The sequence below is a fragment of the Manacus candei genome, unplaced genomic scaffold (genome assembly GCF_025592945.1).
Source record: "Manacus candei isolate 608988 ecotype Guabito, Panama unplaced genomic scaffold, ASM2559294v1 h1tg000005l, whole genome shotgun sequence".
Taxonomy (NCBI): domain Eukaryota; kingdom Metazoa; phylum Chordata; class Aves; order Passeriformes; family Pipridae; genus Manacus; species Manacus candei.
The window spans coordinates 159554-174239 of NW_026138053.1; the positions used below are offsets into that span (position 1 = coordinate 159554).

Consider the following 14686-nt stretch of genomic DNA (forward strand, 5'->3'; position numbering starts at 1 on the left):
TCTTGTTGGTGGCATTCGCTTCCAGAGGGGAAGAGGAGCCTTCTCTGCCTGTTTGAGTCCCTTACCAGCCCTCTGCCTTGTCCTCAGCACTGCTGCATTCTCTCAGGTGTCTTCTTTTTCCATCCTGCAGGTGGGCGGTGTCTACTCGTATGATTGCAGCTTTGGCCACGTTCCCAATGTGGAACTGATGAAATTCATCGCCATGGCCACTTTTGGTGCTTACCTCTCCACATGCCCTGAGCTGGATCCCCTGAGCCTGGATCTGAATGTGTATCACAAGGCATTCCTGCTATACTCCTTCCTGCGTACTGGGGAGTCTCTGAATCCTGAGTATTACTGTGGTAAGGAATGTGCATGTCCTCCTTCCAGCAGCTGGATGTCTTACAGCACCTCTTTGGGGTGACTCCCCCAGGCTTGGTTATGCTGATGCTCTCCCTTGTCCCCTCTGGGCAGTGCCTTCTGAAGGCTCTGGGTACAGAGGGTCACACAGCCTCATCTGTGACTCCCCTCCTGGTTCCAGGGATTGGGAGGACCACTGTTCCCCTTTGTGTGGTCTTGGCTCAGCAATCTGCAGTTAGGCTCACTGTGTTGGAACTTGGAGAAGAGGGGTCAGAAGCTCTTGCCCGCCCTTCCCTGAACACTGGTTAGCTCTCAGGTGGGGACATTCTGGAGAGCTTCTCCTAGCTGGTCTTGCAGACATCAGTTGGGATTGGAAAACCAGGCCCCTGAGAACCATCCCAAATGCCTCTCTTGGTTTTTCTTATTTTGTGACTGTTACTGACTGGGAGTGTGCCAGGACAGATTAGTTTAGTTACCAGTAAAACATGGAAACACCCTTTCGTGCCCTGGCGCTGTGCTGGTGCCATCTGCGCCTTCTGTAACTTGGCAGCAGAAGCCACACACAGTGGCAAGTTTGAAGAGAGCTGGCCTGGGACTTGGAAATGTTGAATTTTAAAAAGATCAGCTGTTAAGGGTTTAAGCTTAAGGCTTCCACATCCAGGTGCTTTTAGATAGCACCTAGGAATTCAGGTTTTCCAGGGAAACTGGTAAAGCCCAAAAGCTTGCTGTGCAACTGTTGCAGCAGCTGTGCAGTTTCTACCCGTCTAGGTGAGACGTAACTCCAGTCTGTGCCTTGTCCAAAAGCTGTCCCAGAGGAACCAGGGCCTGGCACCCCACCTCGCCCCTCTCCCAGGCCTCTTGGCCACACTCGTGAACCTGTTTGCTACGTTGCAGAATCAGGAGTGGGTGTGAGTGGTGCCTGAAGGATGTGTTGTTCTTCAGGCCAGCAAGGCGAGTGTTCCTGGCAGCTTTTATAAAACACTTCAGGAGGCACGTTGCCATGGGGCTAGGCCGAGGGGAGCTGCTCCCTCACAAACCCCATCTCTGCCATTTGCAGTGTCCCAGCACAGGCTGTTCAACGAGCACCTGGTGTCTGCAAGCAGCAACCCCGCGCTGGCAATGCGGAGGAAGAAGCACACGGAGAAGGAGGTGCACGCCGACCTCGTGAGCGTGGTGTCGGTCCGGCTGCGCGAGGGCTACAGCATCCGGGAGGTCAACATCACAAAAGGTGACTCTGCTGCCTTGGGAGCTGGAGGCTCGGATAGGACTGTCTTCTCAGCTGCTTTAGAGGGGAGTACAGGGTCTGCCATTTCAGCAGAGTGGCTGATATTGTGGAGGAAGGAGCTGTTTTCCCCAGACTCTGTTTTCACGGTGCGGGGCTGCCCGGTATTGCTGTGCAGTTATGCACCTGCCAGGCTCATCCTCTGTGGCTGTTAGTGCCAGGGGAGGGACAGACAGTGATGCTCTGTGTCTTGGAAATGATTCCCCACAATTGCAGAGAAACTAATGACAGAACTTGGGTTTTCTGGGAGTTCATCTGTATTTCTCCTTTTTTTTCATCCCTTTCTAGTCCTTTGCTAGATGCACTCCAAAATGCTGATGTGAAGTTGAGCACTTTGGTGCAACAGACTTAATGTCTCCAAACTACAGCCTTCCAAAGGAAGAAATTCCAAAGGCTGTTGTTAGGTGAAAATGTCAGACCAGTCAGGACCATGACCAACTCAAGAAGACCAGAAAACCTTCCAGTGATCCTGTTCTCTTATCTGACTCACTAGAGATTATGGCACCTGGAGTGTGGGAACTAGCAGCTGACTAGGAACCTTGAGGGGTTTTTGAGTATCCTAAGCAGTGCCAGGAAATCCTACCTAACTTTCCATCTCCAGCTGTGACTAGTGGTAGTACTTTAACTGAAGGGGAGATGGAAAAATCCAAATGCAAGCTTATTAGTACAGACAATGTTTTATATCAGGGAGTCAATGTCTGTGATATAACTCCAAAGTAATTCCAAACTTGCCATATGATGTTTTCTATGAATTTACTGTGGTCTACCTTAAAACCATGTAAATACCTTATACCACTGCTCTGCTTGGAGGATTGTCCCAGGGCTTCATTGCTCTTTCTCTACCTTCCTTTCTAAACTTCCTGAGACCAAATTAGACCTGTGTGAGTTTATTGTCTTTAATTAAGTTTATCCTCCTTCTCTGGCTTACACAAACATATTTAAGAACGATGTCTTTCTCCACGTAACCTCCCTTTTGGCAGGTTAAGCAAGCCCATGTTTCACCTTTCTTTCGTAAGGGCAGGCTTTCTGTTTGTTTATTCAGGTTAATAGCACTCATTTTTTTTCCCCTTCAGTTGTTCTCTTTTCAGTTTGGTCTCATACTTCTCAAAACAGTTGATAAGAGTGTTGTAAATGTGGTTTTATCGGTGCCTTGTTCAGCAATGCTAATAATTCCCTGCTCCTGAAGTAAAATACCCAATGTGATGGACTGGGAATCACATGAGCTTTCTCCATGATTGCATTGTGGTGTTATCACAGAAATCCCTGAATCTCTCGTGCACCTTTTCTTCCAGCTGATGAGTCCTTGGGATTCTTTTATTGCCTTTTGTTTGTTTAATTGTCCCTAAATGTGCCATCCTTCACATGATAGTACTCTGAAGTTCATCTCGCTCAGTTCCCCTCACTGTTCCTCTGTGATGACTGGGAATTGCAGTTCTTTTGCCTTGATGCATCTTACAAACCGAGTGGATCTAAATCACCTCTTTTTTTGGGGGGGGGGGGAAGGTTGCTAACAATCAGATTAGGTGGGATAATTTCTAAAGTTGGTCTTCCAGGAATCTCCCTAATTTCTTGTTTCTGGAGTTTTCAGTTAAAATTAAATATCTGCTAAATTCTCTCAATGAGACAGTTGTTCTAGTAATGTCTGCAGATTTCACTAGCATAGGTGTGGCATGAGATACTTCCCTTAAATCCAGGCAGATTAGATCCATTGCCTTCTCCTTGTCCAGGAATGTCTATGAAACAGTGTGACAAGTCAATTCCTGTCCACACTCAATGTCTTTTATCCTTCTGTGCACCAGTTCACTTACAGCTGGAACATCACTGGATAAAGAGCCTTTCTCTTTAATCTGGCAGCAATGGTAAAGTGCTCTTCTTGGTGACTGTGTAGTCCTACATGGAAATGCTGGAAGAGCATTCACCAGGTGTGAACCATTTGAAAAGCAGTCAGACAAGTTCATGGATCCTTTTGCACAAAGGTGTAGCTGCAACCTCTGGCTCAGGGTATGGTAAAGCAGCAAATTCCTGTGTTCTACAGGTATCAGAAATATCAGCAAATGTTCACCATGCCTCCTGCACTTTCTTTTGGGTATCTTCCTGCTGTCTTTTACCCCCTGGAATGCTAAATGGATTTGCCTTCTGTTTTTACAAGAGCAGAAGAGCAGCTGCACTGGATCAGTTACTTTCTGTGGTGAATTGCTACGGGCAGGTGCGCAGGGAGGAGTAAGAATAGGATAAACATACATGATAATCTCTGTTCTCCCTTCCTGTTTTCCTTCCCTTTGAGCACTCTCTAGCTCTTTGTAGCTCAGGAGCTCCTTGAGCCAGAAATACTTTCTGTGTATTTTTTAGGAGGAATTTAAAAATGAAATGTCAGAGATATCAAAAATACAGTGCCTTTTTCTATGCAGCCTTCAGAATAGTAGCAGATAATGTTACTCGTGCTTTGGAAAGGCTAAATGCTCTGGGGAGTTGCTGGCTGTGATCAGAAAAATTGTTGAACAGTAGAATTTACCAATGATCAAGCGCTGCCTTTGCTAAGGAAAAGCACGTTGCTAATCAGGGCTTTCTGGGTCATTCTACAGAGAAGTGTATAACAAAGAACAGTTAATTAACCTGAATTGCCAAAACTTGCAAACTAAAGGTTAAGGAGCCAGCTGGCTGTGAAGCAAGAGGAAAGAGTGCAGTTGTCGACTTTGACACTGTTGCTTTTCTCCTTCACTTTACCAAAGGCAAAATAGAATAAATAGCTAGCTTTGTGCTCAGAGTTGCCTGGAGAGGTTGTTTGTGATATTTATAAGTGCTCTGGTTACCCTCACTGTTTAATTTTTAGATATTTAGGTATTTAGGAGGCAACTATGGTTAGTTAGGAATGCAGAAATGCTTGTGAAAGGAGGATTGGAAGGTATGGAAGGGAGAGAAGCTGTGGGGATATGGTGTGTAATGGAGCCCAGATCTCTTCCTTTTTCTTTCTGGGACAGTGTCAGGGAATTTCCCTCTTAAACAAAAACAAGAAAAAAATTCTCACTGACTGTTTTGTGTTGCTGTGTGTTGAGCAGAGCCTGGAGGACAGTTTTCAAAACATTGTCTTCCTCTGTGAATCAGTCCAGCCCCAAAAGTGGCTGGGCACTAGCTGGTCCGGAAGAGTGGCTGTTCTCAGTGTCAGGAATAGGGAAAACAAAGTGAGCTTTCTGAAAAAACAGAGCTGGACTTTATGAAGGAAATTAAAGTAACAAAAAGTTTTATTAACAATAAAGTCAAGAACCAATAGATTGCTTTGCAGTAAAAAAAGGCTAAATATTCAACTGGGTATTACTTCAAACTAAGTAAATATTTTTCTTGTGTTTTTAGTTTTGCTTGTGTGGTATTGTAGGAGAGAAGCCAGGATGACTAATGGAAACAGAGGTGAAAGTTGGAAATATTTTCATTAATGATCTAAGCAAAAAATGTAGGAATTTGCTTATCATGTTTGCTGTTGATGAAGCGGAAAGGATTTGTTATGAGAACCAAAATATTGTGCAGAAAGCAGTGGGTGAACCCTAAAGCAATAAAAGTGAGGTGACAGCATGAAATGGAAAGAGATGAATTTATAAATTCTTGTTTAGCCTGTCTGATGAACTAAACACTCTTCATAGGAAACAAGAGGTAGTACAACCCCAGAAGATGCATTTATAGTAATGCAAAGCACCCATTGTGGGAAAATATTGGTGACCTTAAATAAAAACCTAGTAATCTCTCAGATGAAGTACAGGTAAAATATAGTATTCACCTCTGATCATCTTTGTTCAGGAAGGATGAATTCTTGAGGTGCAGGAAGGTCTGGGACTGTAAAGGGGAATGGATGTTCTATCATACCCAGCTGACACTGGGTAAGGATTTCTTAGTGCACGCTCCCTGTCAGTGTTATGGAAATGAAGCTTCTCAAAATAAAGATAATTTAATCAAAAGAACAACTGAGCATGAATTTGGCATGTACTCTGGATGGTTTCTTCTACACAGTGACAGAGGAAGAGGACTCTGAGGGAGCCTCCCAGCAGGGACCATGGGAACAAAAAACTGGCTTTAAGGAGGAGTGCAATCAACCTGTGGAGGGGATGGCATGATGTGCCTTCGACAGCAGCAAATGCAACTCTGCAGGAAACAGAGCATCCAGGCTGATGATCTGTTCGGATGGTTTCCAGCACATCCAATCACTTATCACACAAATGCTGCAAGTCTGGCAAACTACAGAGCAGGCTGGACATCAGAATGGATGATTGAGCAGTCGAAATCGCAGCGTGGTCATGTGTTTCCCTGGGATGTTGCAGTACAAATACACCTGCACAGTCAGCAGGAGTGTGACAGTTCTCTGCTCTTTTGGCTCAGCAAGGCTTGGTGTGTCAGGTGTTTGTGTTAATCTTGATAGAGATGCAATGGCTCGCTTAAAGGAAAAGGTAAAAATGTACAGTTTGAAGAACAGGTGAATATTCGTTCTCAACATCTTAACTTTGGGAGGAGAAGGTAAACATGGTGAGAAGCTGTGATGCTTGAAGTTCTAGATTGCATGAAATATGGTCTATGCAGGATGAACAGAGGTTATTTCAAGAATTGAGCCTCACCTTCCAGGTTGTTCATGATTTGTGCCCATTATGTCCAGATATCCATGTTTCTGCAGTGGGATAGATTAACTTTGCACAGTGCAGATGAGAAAATTGATAGCTTAACGAATTGTTCATAAGTGCAAAGCAACAGTTTTCTTGGAAACAAAGATAAAGCTGTGAAGAAGAGCCCATTGCAAATGTCAGCACCTCCTCTGAGTTTGTTTCCTTCTCTAGTGTAGATATAGTACATGTACATTTAAAGAACTGAGAGCTCTTCACCAAATACTACTGTGCAAGCAAAGCCTCTCTTCATTGCAGAGGAGAGAGAGTGACTTGGTGAAAGCAAACAGTTGTTAGATTACTTTGTTCCCCTCATAGTGATCAAATGATTCCATGGTACTCAGGAATCCCTGGTCAGAGGTAAAAGCTCAGATGTGTATTCAACAAGCAGCTGAACTTACTCTTCTGCTCCCGTGCAGGTGGGTCTCAGCTGGAGGTCAAGCTAGTGCTGCTTTGGAAGCATAACATGAGGATTGAGTACTTGGCTGTAACTCCCTGGCCCCTGGACCCTTCGAAGCGCAGCACGTGGGTGGAGGTGACGATGGAGGGGAGCTATGACATTCTGCATGACATCAGCTGCACCATGAGGAAGCCCATCACCAGCCTGTACCGCACTACAGTCATCCGGCGCTTCTGGAACACCTTGCAGAGGTGAGCTGCACTGTCCCCAGCAGTTTCCAGTGTAACTAATTCCTTCCTTGGCATGCTAAGACATGGTTTATGCAGGTGGCCATCCCAACCCAAGGTCCAAAAGGAATGTGCTCTGAGGAAGAGGCATGACTGGCAACAAGCCAGAAAAGACTGGGACTGGTCTGTCACCTGGTTTGTGAGAATGGTTTGTGGTGATGGTATTGCTGCTCCCGAATCTGGATCCTGTGTTGCAAACCTTACCTCTGACTGCCATCCCATGGAGGTCATGTGTTCTTACAGCACACCCTTGCAGCTGTGCTTTGTGGTCACACTGGGAGCAAACATGTCTAAGGCTGAAGGGCCATTGGGTTATAACCATTTCCTGGCCAGGGTGACCATTACTCCCTACTGTTTGGCAGATTCCTTTTCTAGCACTTCATTTCCAACTCTGATCATCCTCCTTATATATTAGGCTATTACACTGGAACCCCTTTAACATGTTCATGGCATTGAATCCCAGCATTGCCCAAGAAAACTCCATTGGTGTGGATGGGCTCCCAGTCCCAGTGAGTGCTGTGTGTGCGGGCCTTGGGCTGGCTGGGGCAGCAAGGGGGAGAGCATGGGCTTTTGGGGCTAACTGCCTCTTCTTTTTCAGCATCAACCAGACAGATCAGATGTTGGTTCATCTGCAGTCTTTTGACACAGTCCCAGAACACTTCACCATTCCCGAGAGCACCAAGAATGGCGTGCCCCTCTTCTACATCCCCCCAGGCTCCACCACTCCGGTATGTTCCCTCTCTCTCCTGTTTAATGTGGGATAGGTTGTACCACATGCCTACTCTGTCTTGCATTTAGGTTTCATTTCTTGCTCATCTTGTCTTCATCTTGTCCTGCTCAGTAAGTGAGTTCAGGTGTAGTGTGGAGAACATCCTGTGCCATACATTTTCCCCTCTGAGACATCACCCTATGTCTTCATTGCTGCAGCTACACCTCTGAGCCCAACAGCAAGTCTCCCAAGTGTGCTGTGAAGCCTTCTCCTGGAGTGATGTGGTGTGTGAGACTGATGGGGAGGCTGACACACTTACTTTTGCTGTGCTTTTTCAGTGGATTCCTCATAGGTGTAGAGTTGCTGCTGGCAGTCTTGTGTGCTGGTGTAGCTCAGTACTGTCAGATGAAGATACAGGATGTGCTGAATAGTTGTTTAATAGGCTCATTGCTCTGAGCACTCACGTGGAAGGTGCAAGAGAGATACTTGTCATCTGCACAGCAGAAACTAAACAAAATATGAGCTAATGGTTTCCACTGCAAAATTCAAACCCATTGAAGCTCACTGAGCAGAAATGCCAGCATATTATCTGTTCCCTGCTAGCAGTGTCCTTGGCATTGATAGAAGAGGACTAGCAGAAAAGCTAGGGGAGCTTTAATTTAGGAGAACTATCCCTTTAATGTTATTATTTAAGCCCTTCTTTAGTTTTGCCGAATACACTTTCCCTCTGTAGAGTTATGTATCCCACAGTATATCTGGAGCCTCCCTTCTTATGGCTAACCACCGCTATTTCTGTGTCAACAGAGTTGCTGTAGTTGGTGGAATCAGTGTTACCATACAAATATATTAGAGTTGCCCAATGCCACCTATTCTGGCACCCTATTTGCATAAGTACTCTCAGTTGAGTAATCTCAGTGTTTAATTGCTTTGCTGACACAAACCATATATCCCCCTCTCGATCAGAAAGCACACCATTACATATGCCATCTTTTTCACAGTTGATTTACTTGATGCTAAGTAGTCAAATTCCTAATTAACTTGACATTTCATGAGCCTAATTTATTTTTGCTTACATTGAACTGCCTGTTTCAATGTGAACACACTTATTCTGCTCAGAGGAAGTCACCCAGAGCAAGGGATGTGGCCTTCTAGGTGTACACAGCTCAGCTGCTAGAGAAATTCCCGCTCCCTCTGGGTGGAACCAGACACTTCCCTGCTGAATATTGTCCTGTCACTTTCTCAGGTGCTGTCCCTGCAGCACAGTGGGTCTGACTCAAGCCATTCCCAGTTTGCCTCCTACTGGAAGCCTATCCTTTCCATGGATGCCAACTTCTGGCAGAGGTGGCTGCACATGCATCGTATCGTCGTCCTTCTGGAGCATGACACGTATGTAATGGGCAGGGCTGAGCTCATGTGCACTGTGTGGGCCAGCCTGGGAAAGCAGGTGTCCAGTTCAGCCCAGTTGTGCAGTTGTGGGTACCTGTGGCCGAGGGAAGAGCCTCACTATTGGGTGGATGGTGAAGGCTTGTTTATCTGGGAGGTATGGTAGGGTTGGTCAGTCATCTTGTTTGAGAGTGGGGGCTGTTCTCAGGAGGATAAATTGTTTCTCAAGTACCTCTTGGGTTTGGATTTCCTGATTGCAGGCCGGGGTGTGGGACCATCCATTTGGGAGTTTTTGTTTGCTGCTGGAAAACATCTTTCCCAAAAGCATTGCTTTCCTGAGGAGGGTCCTAGTTGCAGAGTTATATGAATAATAGTCATATATTGAATGGAGGGAGATAGAAAGGATACAACAAGGGATGTGCTCTCTGCAAGGTGGAGATCCCTGTGGCTCAGGCAGTGTGCACAATTAGGGGAGGTGCCTGTGCACTGTCTGCTGTGGAGGAATAAGGCTGTTATTCCCCCAGTGGGGGGATGAGTTGCAGTGGATGTAGCAAAGCCTCTGTGGGTTCTGAGGGAAGAAGAAAAACTGTAGTCCTGAAATGACCTTCTGCCCCGCCCTGCAGGCCTGTACCCAAGCACCTGCACACGCCAGGCAACAACGGCCGCTACAGCACCATCCAGTGCCGCATCTCCCACTCGGCACTCACGTCCCTGCTGCGGGACTGGAGCAGCTTTGTGCTGGTGGAGGGCTATTCCTACGTCAAACTGATACACGGGTGAGTGGCTCTGAGGCGGTGCCGCGTGGCCAGAGCGAAGATCTGGTTAGACCAGTGTGTGGTGATGGGCCTGAAGCAGATGTCTAGAGGAGAGGATAAGAGCTAGACAAGTGGGTGTGAAATCCTGCGATTTCTAGACTGGTGCAGTTGTGTTCCAGGCACAGCCCAGAGGGAGAGAGAAACCAGCTGGGGGGTTTCTGCCTGTCAGAACTGATACTGTGAAGTTGTGTGGGCTGTTGAGCTCTGTGGACCAAGCCTGTACTTGGTCTGGCACAACAGAGCAGCATGATCCATGCTATTTCAGCCCTGTCTTAATCCCTCCTCCCTAGCTCTGAGGATCTTACACCTTCCTCGTTTTATGTGGTACGGATCATCTCCAAAGCTCCCTGCATGGTCCTCCGGCTGGGGTTCCCCATTGGCACACCTGCACAGGCCAGGAACAAGGTGAGAGCTGGCTGTCTGCTTCGTGGGGTAGGAGCAGAGCACAAGAACTTCTGCATGTGGGAATTGTGGGTAGATCACAGGCGTCATTGTGGGCAGGTACGCTGTAATAAGTAACTACTATGTTAAGGCTTAGATGAGTGTGAACGTTCTGTAGCAGAAAGGGTCAGTTTGGGCAAACTTTCTGTGTTAAGTCTGTGGAAGATCTAAACCCAAAGACTCGAAGATCAATAGAATAGCTGGTCACATGAATGTTTTTCCCATTGCTTATTTCAACTGCGGGGCTCAAAATGACTCAAAGGTTATCTGGCCCATCCTTGTGACAAAAGCACAATCAATACCATCTCTCAGGAACTTGTCTGACTCATCAGTAAAGACCTCTGTGATGAATGTACTACATGTTCCTTGGGCTATCTGTTCCAGTAATGGTGAATTGCTTATGCTGTACTTAATCTATCAGGTAGGGAGGAGTTAAGACTTAAAATTCAAACAATGCCCCACATGAGCAGTACAGGGACAGAAAAAAAAATACCCAGGGAATGTTTTCAGGAGGTAAAAGTCTGATTTTAATAACCTTTTTGTTAGGGCAGAAATGGTCTGCCCTAGTCAGATGGAGAAGGTGGGGTTATTGTGTGGACTGTTTTTCCAGGTCTAATGGCTGAGACAAGTCTAAGTATTCTTAAGTAAAACATAAGTATGAGAAAGATGGCCTGCTATTGAACTATGTGAAGTTTTTATTATAAACAAGAGGTTTATCATTAAACCTATATCTTTTATCTTCATGAAAGAGATCTTTTGTTTGTCTAACTTAGTTTTAGTGTTAGAGATTAGTCTGAGGAGAAGCTGACAAACATGGGAAGGACCATCTCTTTCTGAGATAATGAACCACTAAATGTTGTAGTGTTTTGGAGGATCTGCCCTCTCATGTCTTTTGGGGATCCAGGTTTTGGGCACTGGTTGCTGGGCCAACATGTGGGCTGCTAATGCCAAGTGAGAGGTTTTATGAAGGAGTTCCTTCTGGCAGGTGTAAGTTAATATCTATTTCATGAAGAAAGTGTGAGATGGGCACCATACCCTGCAGCTGTGGGCAAGCTCCAGATCATTGCGGTAGGAGCTGTATGTAAATCATAAATTGTATCATACATAATCCTTTTTGGTTTGTTTTTTTTTTTGCTTGCTGTAAGGCTGATCATCTACCCAGTGTGGAGGATGGCAGTAGAATTTAGCCTGCATTGTTTAAGGGAAAGCAGTTTTTGTGCTGAGCTATTCAAGTTTCCAATGTAGAAGGGAAGGGAAGCACCTGGTACAGTCTGACTTTCAGAAAGCTTTTGGTGAGACTTCATATAAGGCACAACTGTAGAAGGAATGAGGTGTCATAAAACAGAAAGTGTCTCGGGGGACAAAAGAAGTAAGTTGTAAAAGTGCTCTGTTCTCATCACAGTGGAAGCTGTTTATGGTTTTTCCAGTCAAAGGTTAGGGAACTCATTTGTAGAAAGGTAGCAGATAATGAACTGGGAATATGTGCAGGTGGTGCAAAACTATTTCAACCTTGTGCTTGGGTGACACCTAAGCAGCACAATGGTGGCTGGAAACCAGTATTGATAACTGCAGAATAGTGCACCTTGGATTTGAGAGCTTAAACACCATCAGTGATCCTGTGATATCAATATGAAACCATGAAGGGGACCCAAGTGGCAGCATTGTATGGAAAAGAACTCTGTTCGGCGTTTAGATTTGGGGATGCCCCTTTCCTTGCAAAAGACATAGTAATGATGGGGAAAGTTACTGAAATAATTAGTGTTGAGGAAGGAGATGAGGAGCTGCTGTTCTTCGTTTGCCTACAATGGTAATAGAAATTGAAATGAGTTGAACAAATATTGTGAAAAGAAGCCTTACCATGGAAATTTCAAAGAAAACACTGGGCTATTGTGAGAATCAGGTGCTGGTGTGGGTAGAACCATATTCAGAGCTGCTAAAAGCTAAAAAGAGTAATCAGGAAGTCATTGTGAAAATACACTGAAAAAAATTAACCTAAAAAATAACCTAAACTCCTGAAACCTTTTACCATAGGGGTTTGACACATGAGTGTGATCATGGGGGAATGCATAAGACAGAGCCAGGCTGTTTCCCACAGCTGATATGGACTAGTTTACATTTACTGTAGGCTGTTGAGGAAGAGAGAAGAATGAGAGTGGGTGCTCGGACTGCTTCTGCAGAGGAGCTGGCATGCAATTAATTTGTTTTTCATCTGAGTTTTTGAAAGGCAATTTCTTCAGCCTTGAAATCATCTTTGGGGTTTTTTTGACCTTTCTTTTGCTTTTAAAAATACTTGTAGTTGTTAAAATATGGACTGAAAAAGCCTTGTGTCATCTTGATCTTGCTAGTGCCTCAGAACTAAAATGACCTTTAACTCCTGCTGTCCTGTATATTCAAGGATTGTTCTATTCTTTTTAGTCAGGCTCTTGTTCTGGATGCTTATTTTGAGTAGCTTATGTCTCCAGACAAAGTTGGTCACGTTTACCTTTTGCTTTTGCCATGACAGATAGTGGAGGAGTTACGGGACCGAATCTTGCAGCTGCGCTTTCCCCACAGGGTCCAGAGCAAGGAGGCAACTCCAAAAGCAAAGAGGAAAATGTTTGGCAGTAGTTCTCCCTCCAAGTCTCCACCTGTGGCTGGGGCCCAGTCAGCCCTCTCAGACAGACCCTGCCTTGTTGTGCTGCACAAACCATTGGAGAAGCTGCTTATCAGGTAGTGATGGGGATCCAGACCATCAGCACAGTCTCCTTGCACTGGGAAGTGGGAAAGGAGAGGGTCTGTGGATGGTGCTGCCAGTTTTAGGGTGAGAGTGCTGTGAAGCTGGTGCTTGTTGTGATGGGGTTGTGTCGTGTGGCTGTGACTTGCAGCAGGGTTATTGCTGGACTGACTGATTTGTTACTTCTAATTAAATGTGATGTAGAAGTAAATTTAGTTACTGCTGTCTGAGCAGGATCCTGTGCTGGGCCAGCCATGTTCTGCTGCTGGAGGGCTCTGTCCTCGGCCCAGCAAGTGGATCTAGACAACTCTGGCCCTGAGTAGAAAAAAAAAAAAAGGATTTTTTCCATCTCAGCACACCACACTTCTGCCCTCTCCAGGTATGAGAAACTGCCTTCTGACTATAGAGCCCCCTTCATTCTCAACCTGGAGCACCCCCCAGTGTCTGGCCCACTCACTATGGTGGCCAATCGTACTGCCTCTTCCACCCTGGCCTCGCTGTCCCGGTACTTCTACCACCAGCGTTGGATCTGGAGTGTCCAGTCAGGGCTGGCACCAGCTGTACCCATCACTGCTGTGGCCCAGCTGCTTTCCACACTCACAGAGTAAGTTGCACACCTGAACAGGAGTCCTTTCTCCAACTAGTCCAGGGGATGCAGGTAAAGCAAGTTGGATCTGAAACCTTATTATAGAGAACCCCTTTGCAGAGTGTTTGGTCCTGAACACGGCTTCTAGAGCTACCTGAGTCAATGCTTTACCCAGCTGCAGTTGAGGAAATCGGAAGTCCTGGAAAACGTACCAAAGGGCAGGAGGGGTTACTGTGCCTGGAATATACTGATCTTCACACAGGTTGTTCTGTGTGGTGTCTCACCTCCCCGTTCCCTGCGTGCAGCTCCCTGTCTTGGGAAAGAGGGTGTTATGGGGTGAAGGGTACAGTCAGTCTTGTATTTAAGGCTTGCAGCATGGGTGGAGAAGTCCTCTGACAGAGGTCTGACTGTCTCTCTGTTGCAAGGGTTCGTCTGTCAGAGGGTTTTCACTTTGCATCCAGTGGGGATGGAATTATCAACATGGTGCTGGAGTTGCCCATACAGGTGAGCATGGGTGCTGTGGACACAGTCCTTCATTGCTGGTTATGGGGTGGATTCACCTTCCTGTGACAGGATTTATCACCTGCTTCTAGCACACACCCTTAACATGTATAGGGATAGAGTAAAGCAACTTGTGGATTGGGCATTTTCATGTCTTCATCTGCAGTTAAAGAGCTGCTCTGCTGGTAGGGATGTGCTGTGCTGGAGGAATTCTTGGGGCTGGGACAGGCTCCCTCTCTCCACCAGTGCTGGTGGAGCTGGATGATGGGCCTGTGTTGTGTTAGGGCGTACTGGGTAGGTCGATCTGTTGCTGCTGGCCAAGCTCATGCAGTGTCTCACCTCCAGATTGATGGCTCCAGTGAGAACAGCAGTGACAGGGAGAAGCACACCTGTATCGTCCAATACATCCTCTTCCCACCCCACTCCACCTCCACCAAAGACAGGTGAGGCTGTTCTGCTCCCAGGGAGGGTTGGCAGTGGAGTCATGGCTCCAGACTTGACTTTATCTAGTACAGATAACTAGTTGTCATGGACTGATCACCAGTTAGCTGGGGCTTTGCCTATAAACCTGCAGTGGGCTGCTGGCTCTGTGC

At 46.1% G+C, this 14686-nt stretch overlaps 1 protein-coding gene across 6 annotated transcripts in view; it reads left to right on the top strand.

Annotated features, from left to right (window-relative positions):
- The window catches only part of SZT2 (SZT2 subunit of KICSTOR complex), a 54493-nt gene that overhangs the window by 5620 nt on the left and 34187 nt on the right, over positions 1-14686 (top strand). For all 6 annotated transcript variants that reach the window (XM_051796927.1, XM_051796891.1, XM_051796919.1 and 3 more), the window contains exons 8-18: positions 131-341; positions 1397-1567; positions 6678-6909; positions 7544-7673; positions 8898-9040; positions 9661-9813; positions 10143-10257; positions 12797-13002; positions 13386-13610; positions 14018-14096; positions 14439-14536. In XM_051796927.1, the coding sequence (XP_051652887.1) occupies positions 131-341; positions 1397-1567; positions 6678-6909; positions 7544-7673; positions 8898-9040; positions 9661-9813; positions 10143-10257; positions 12797-13002; positions 13386-13610; positions 14018-14096; positions 14439-14536 (1763 nt within the window). The remainder of the gene's footprint in view (positions 1-130; positions 342-1396; positions 1568-6677; positions 6910-7543; positions 7674-8897; positions 9041-9660; positions 9814-10142; positions 10258-12796; positions 13003-13385; positions 13611-14017; positions 14097-14438; positions 14537-14686) is intronic.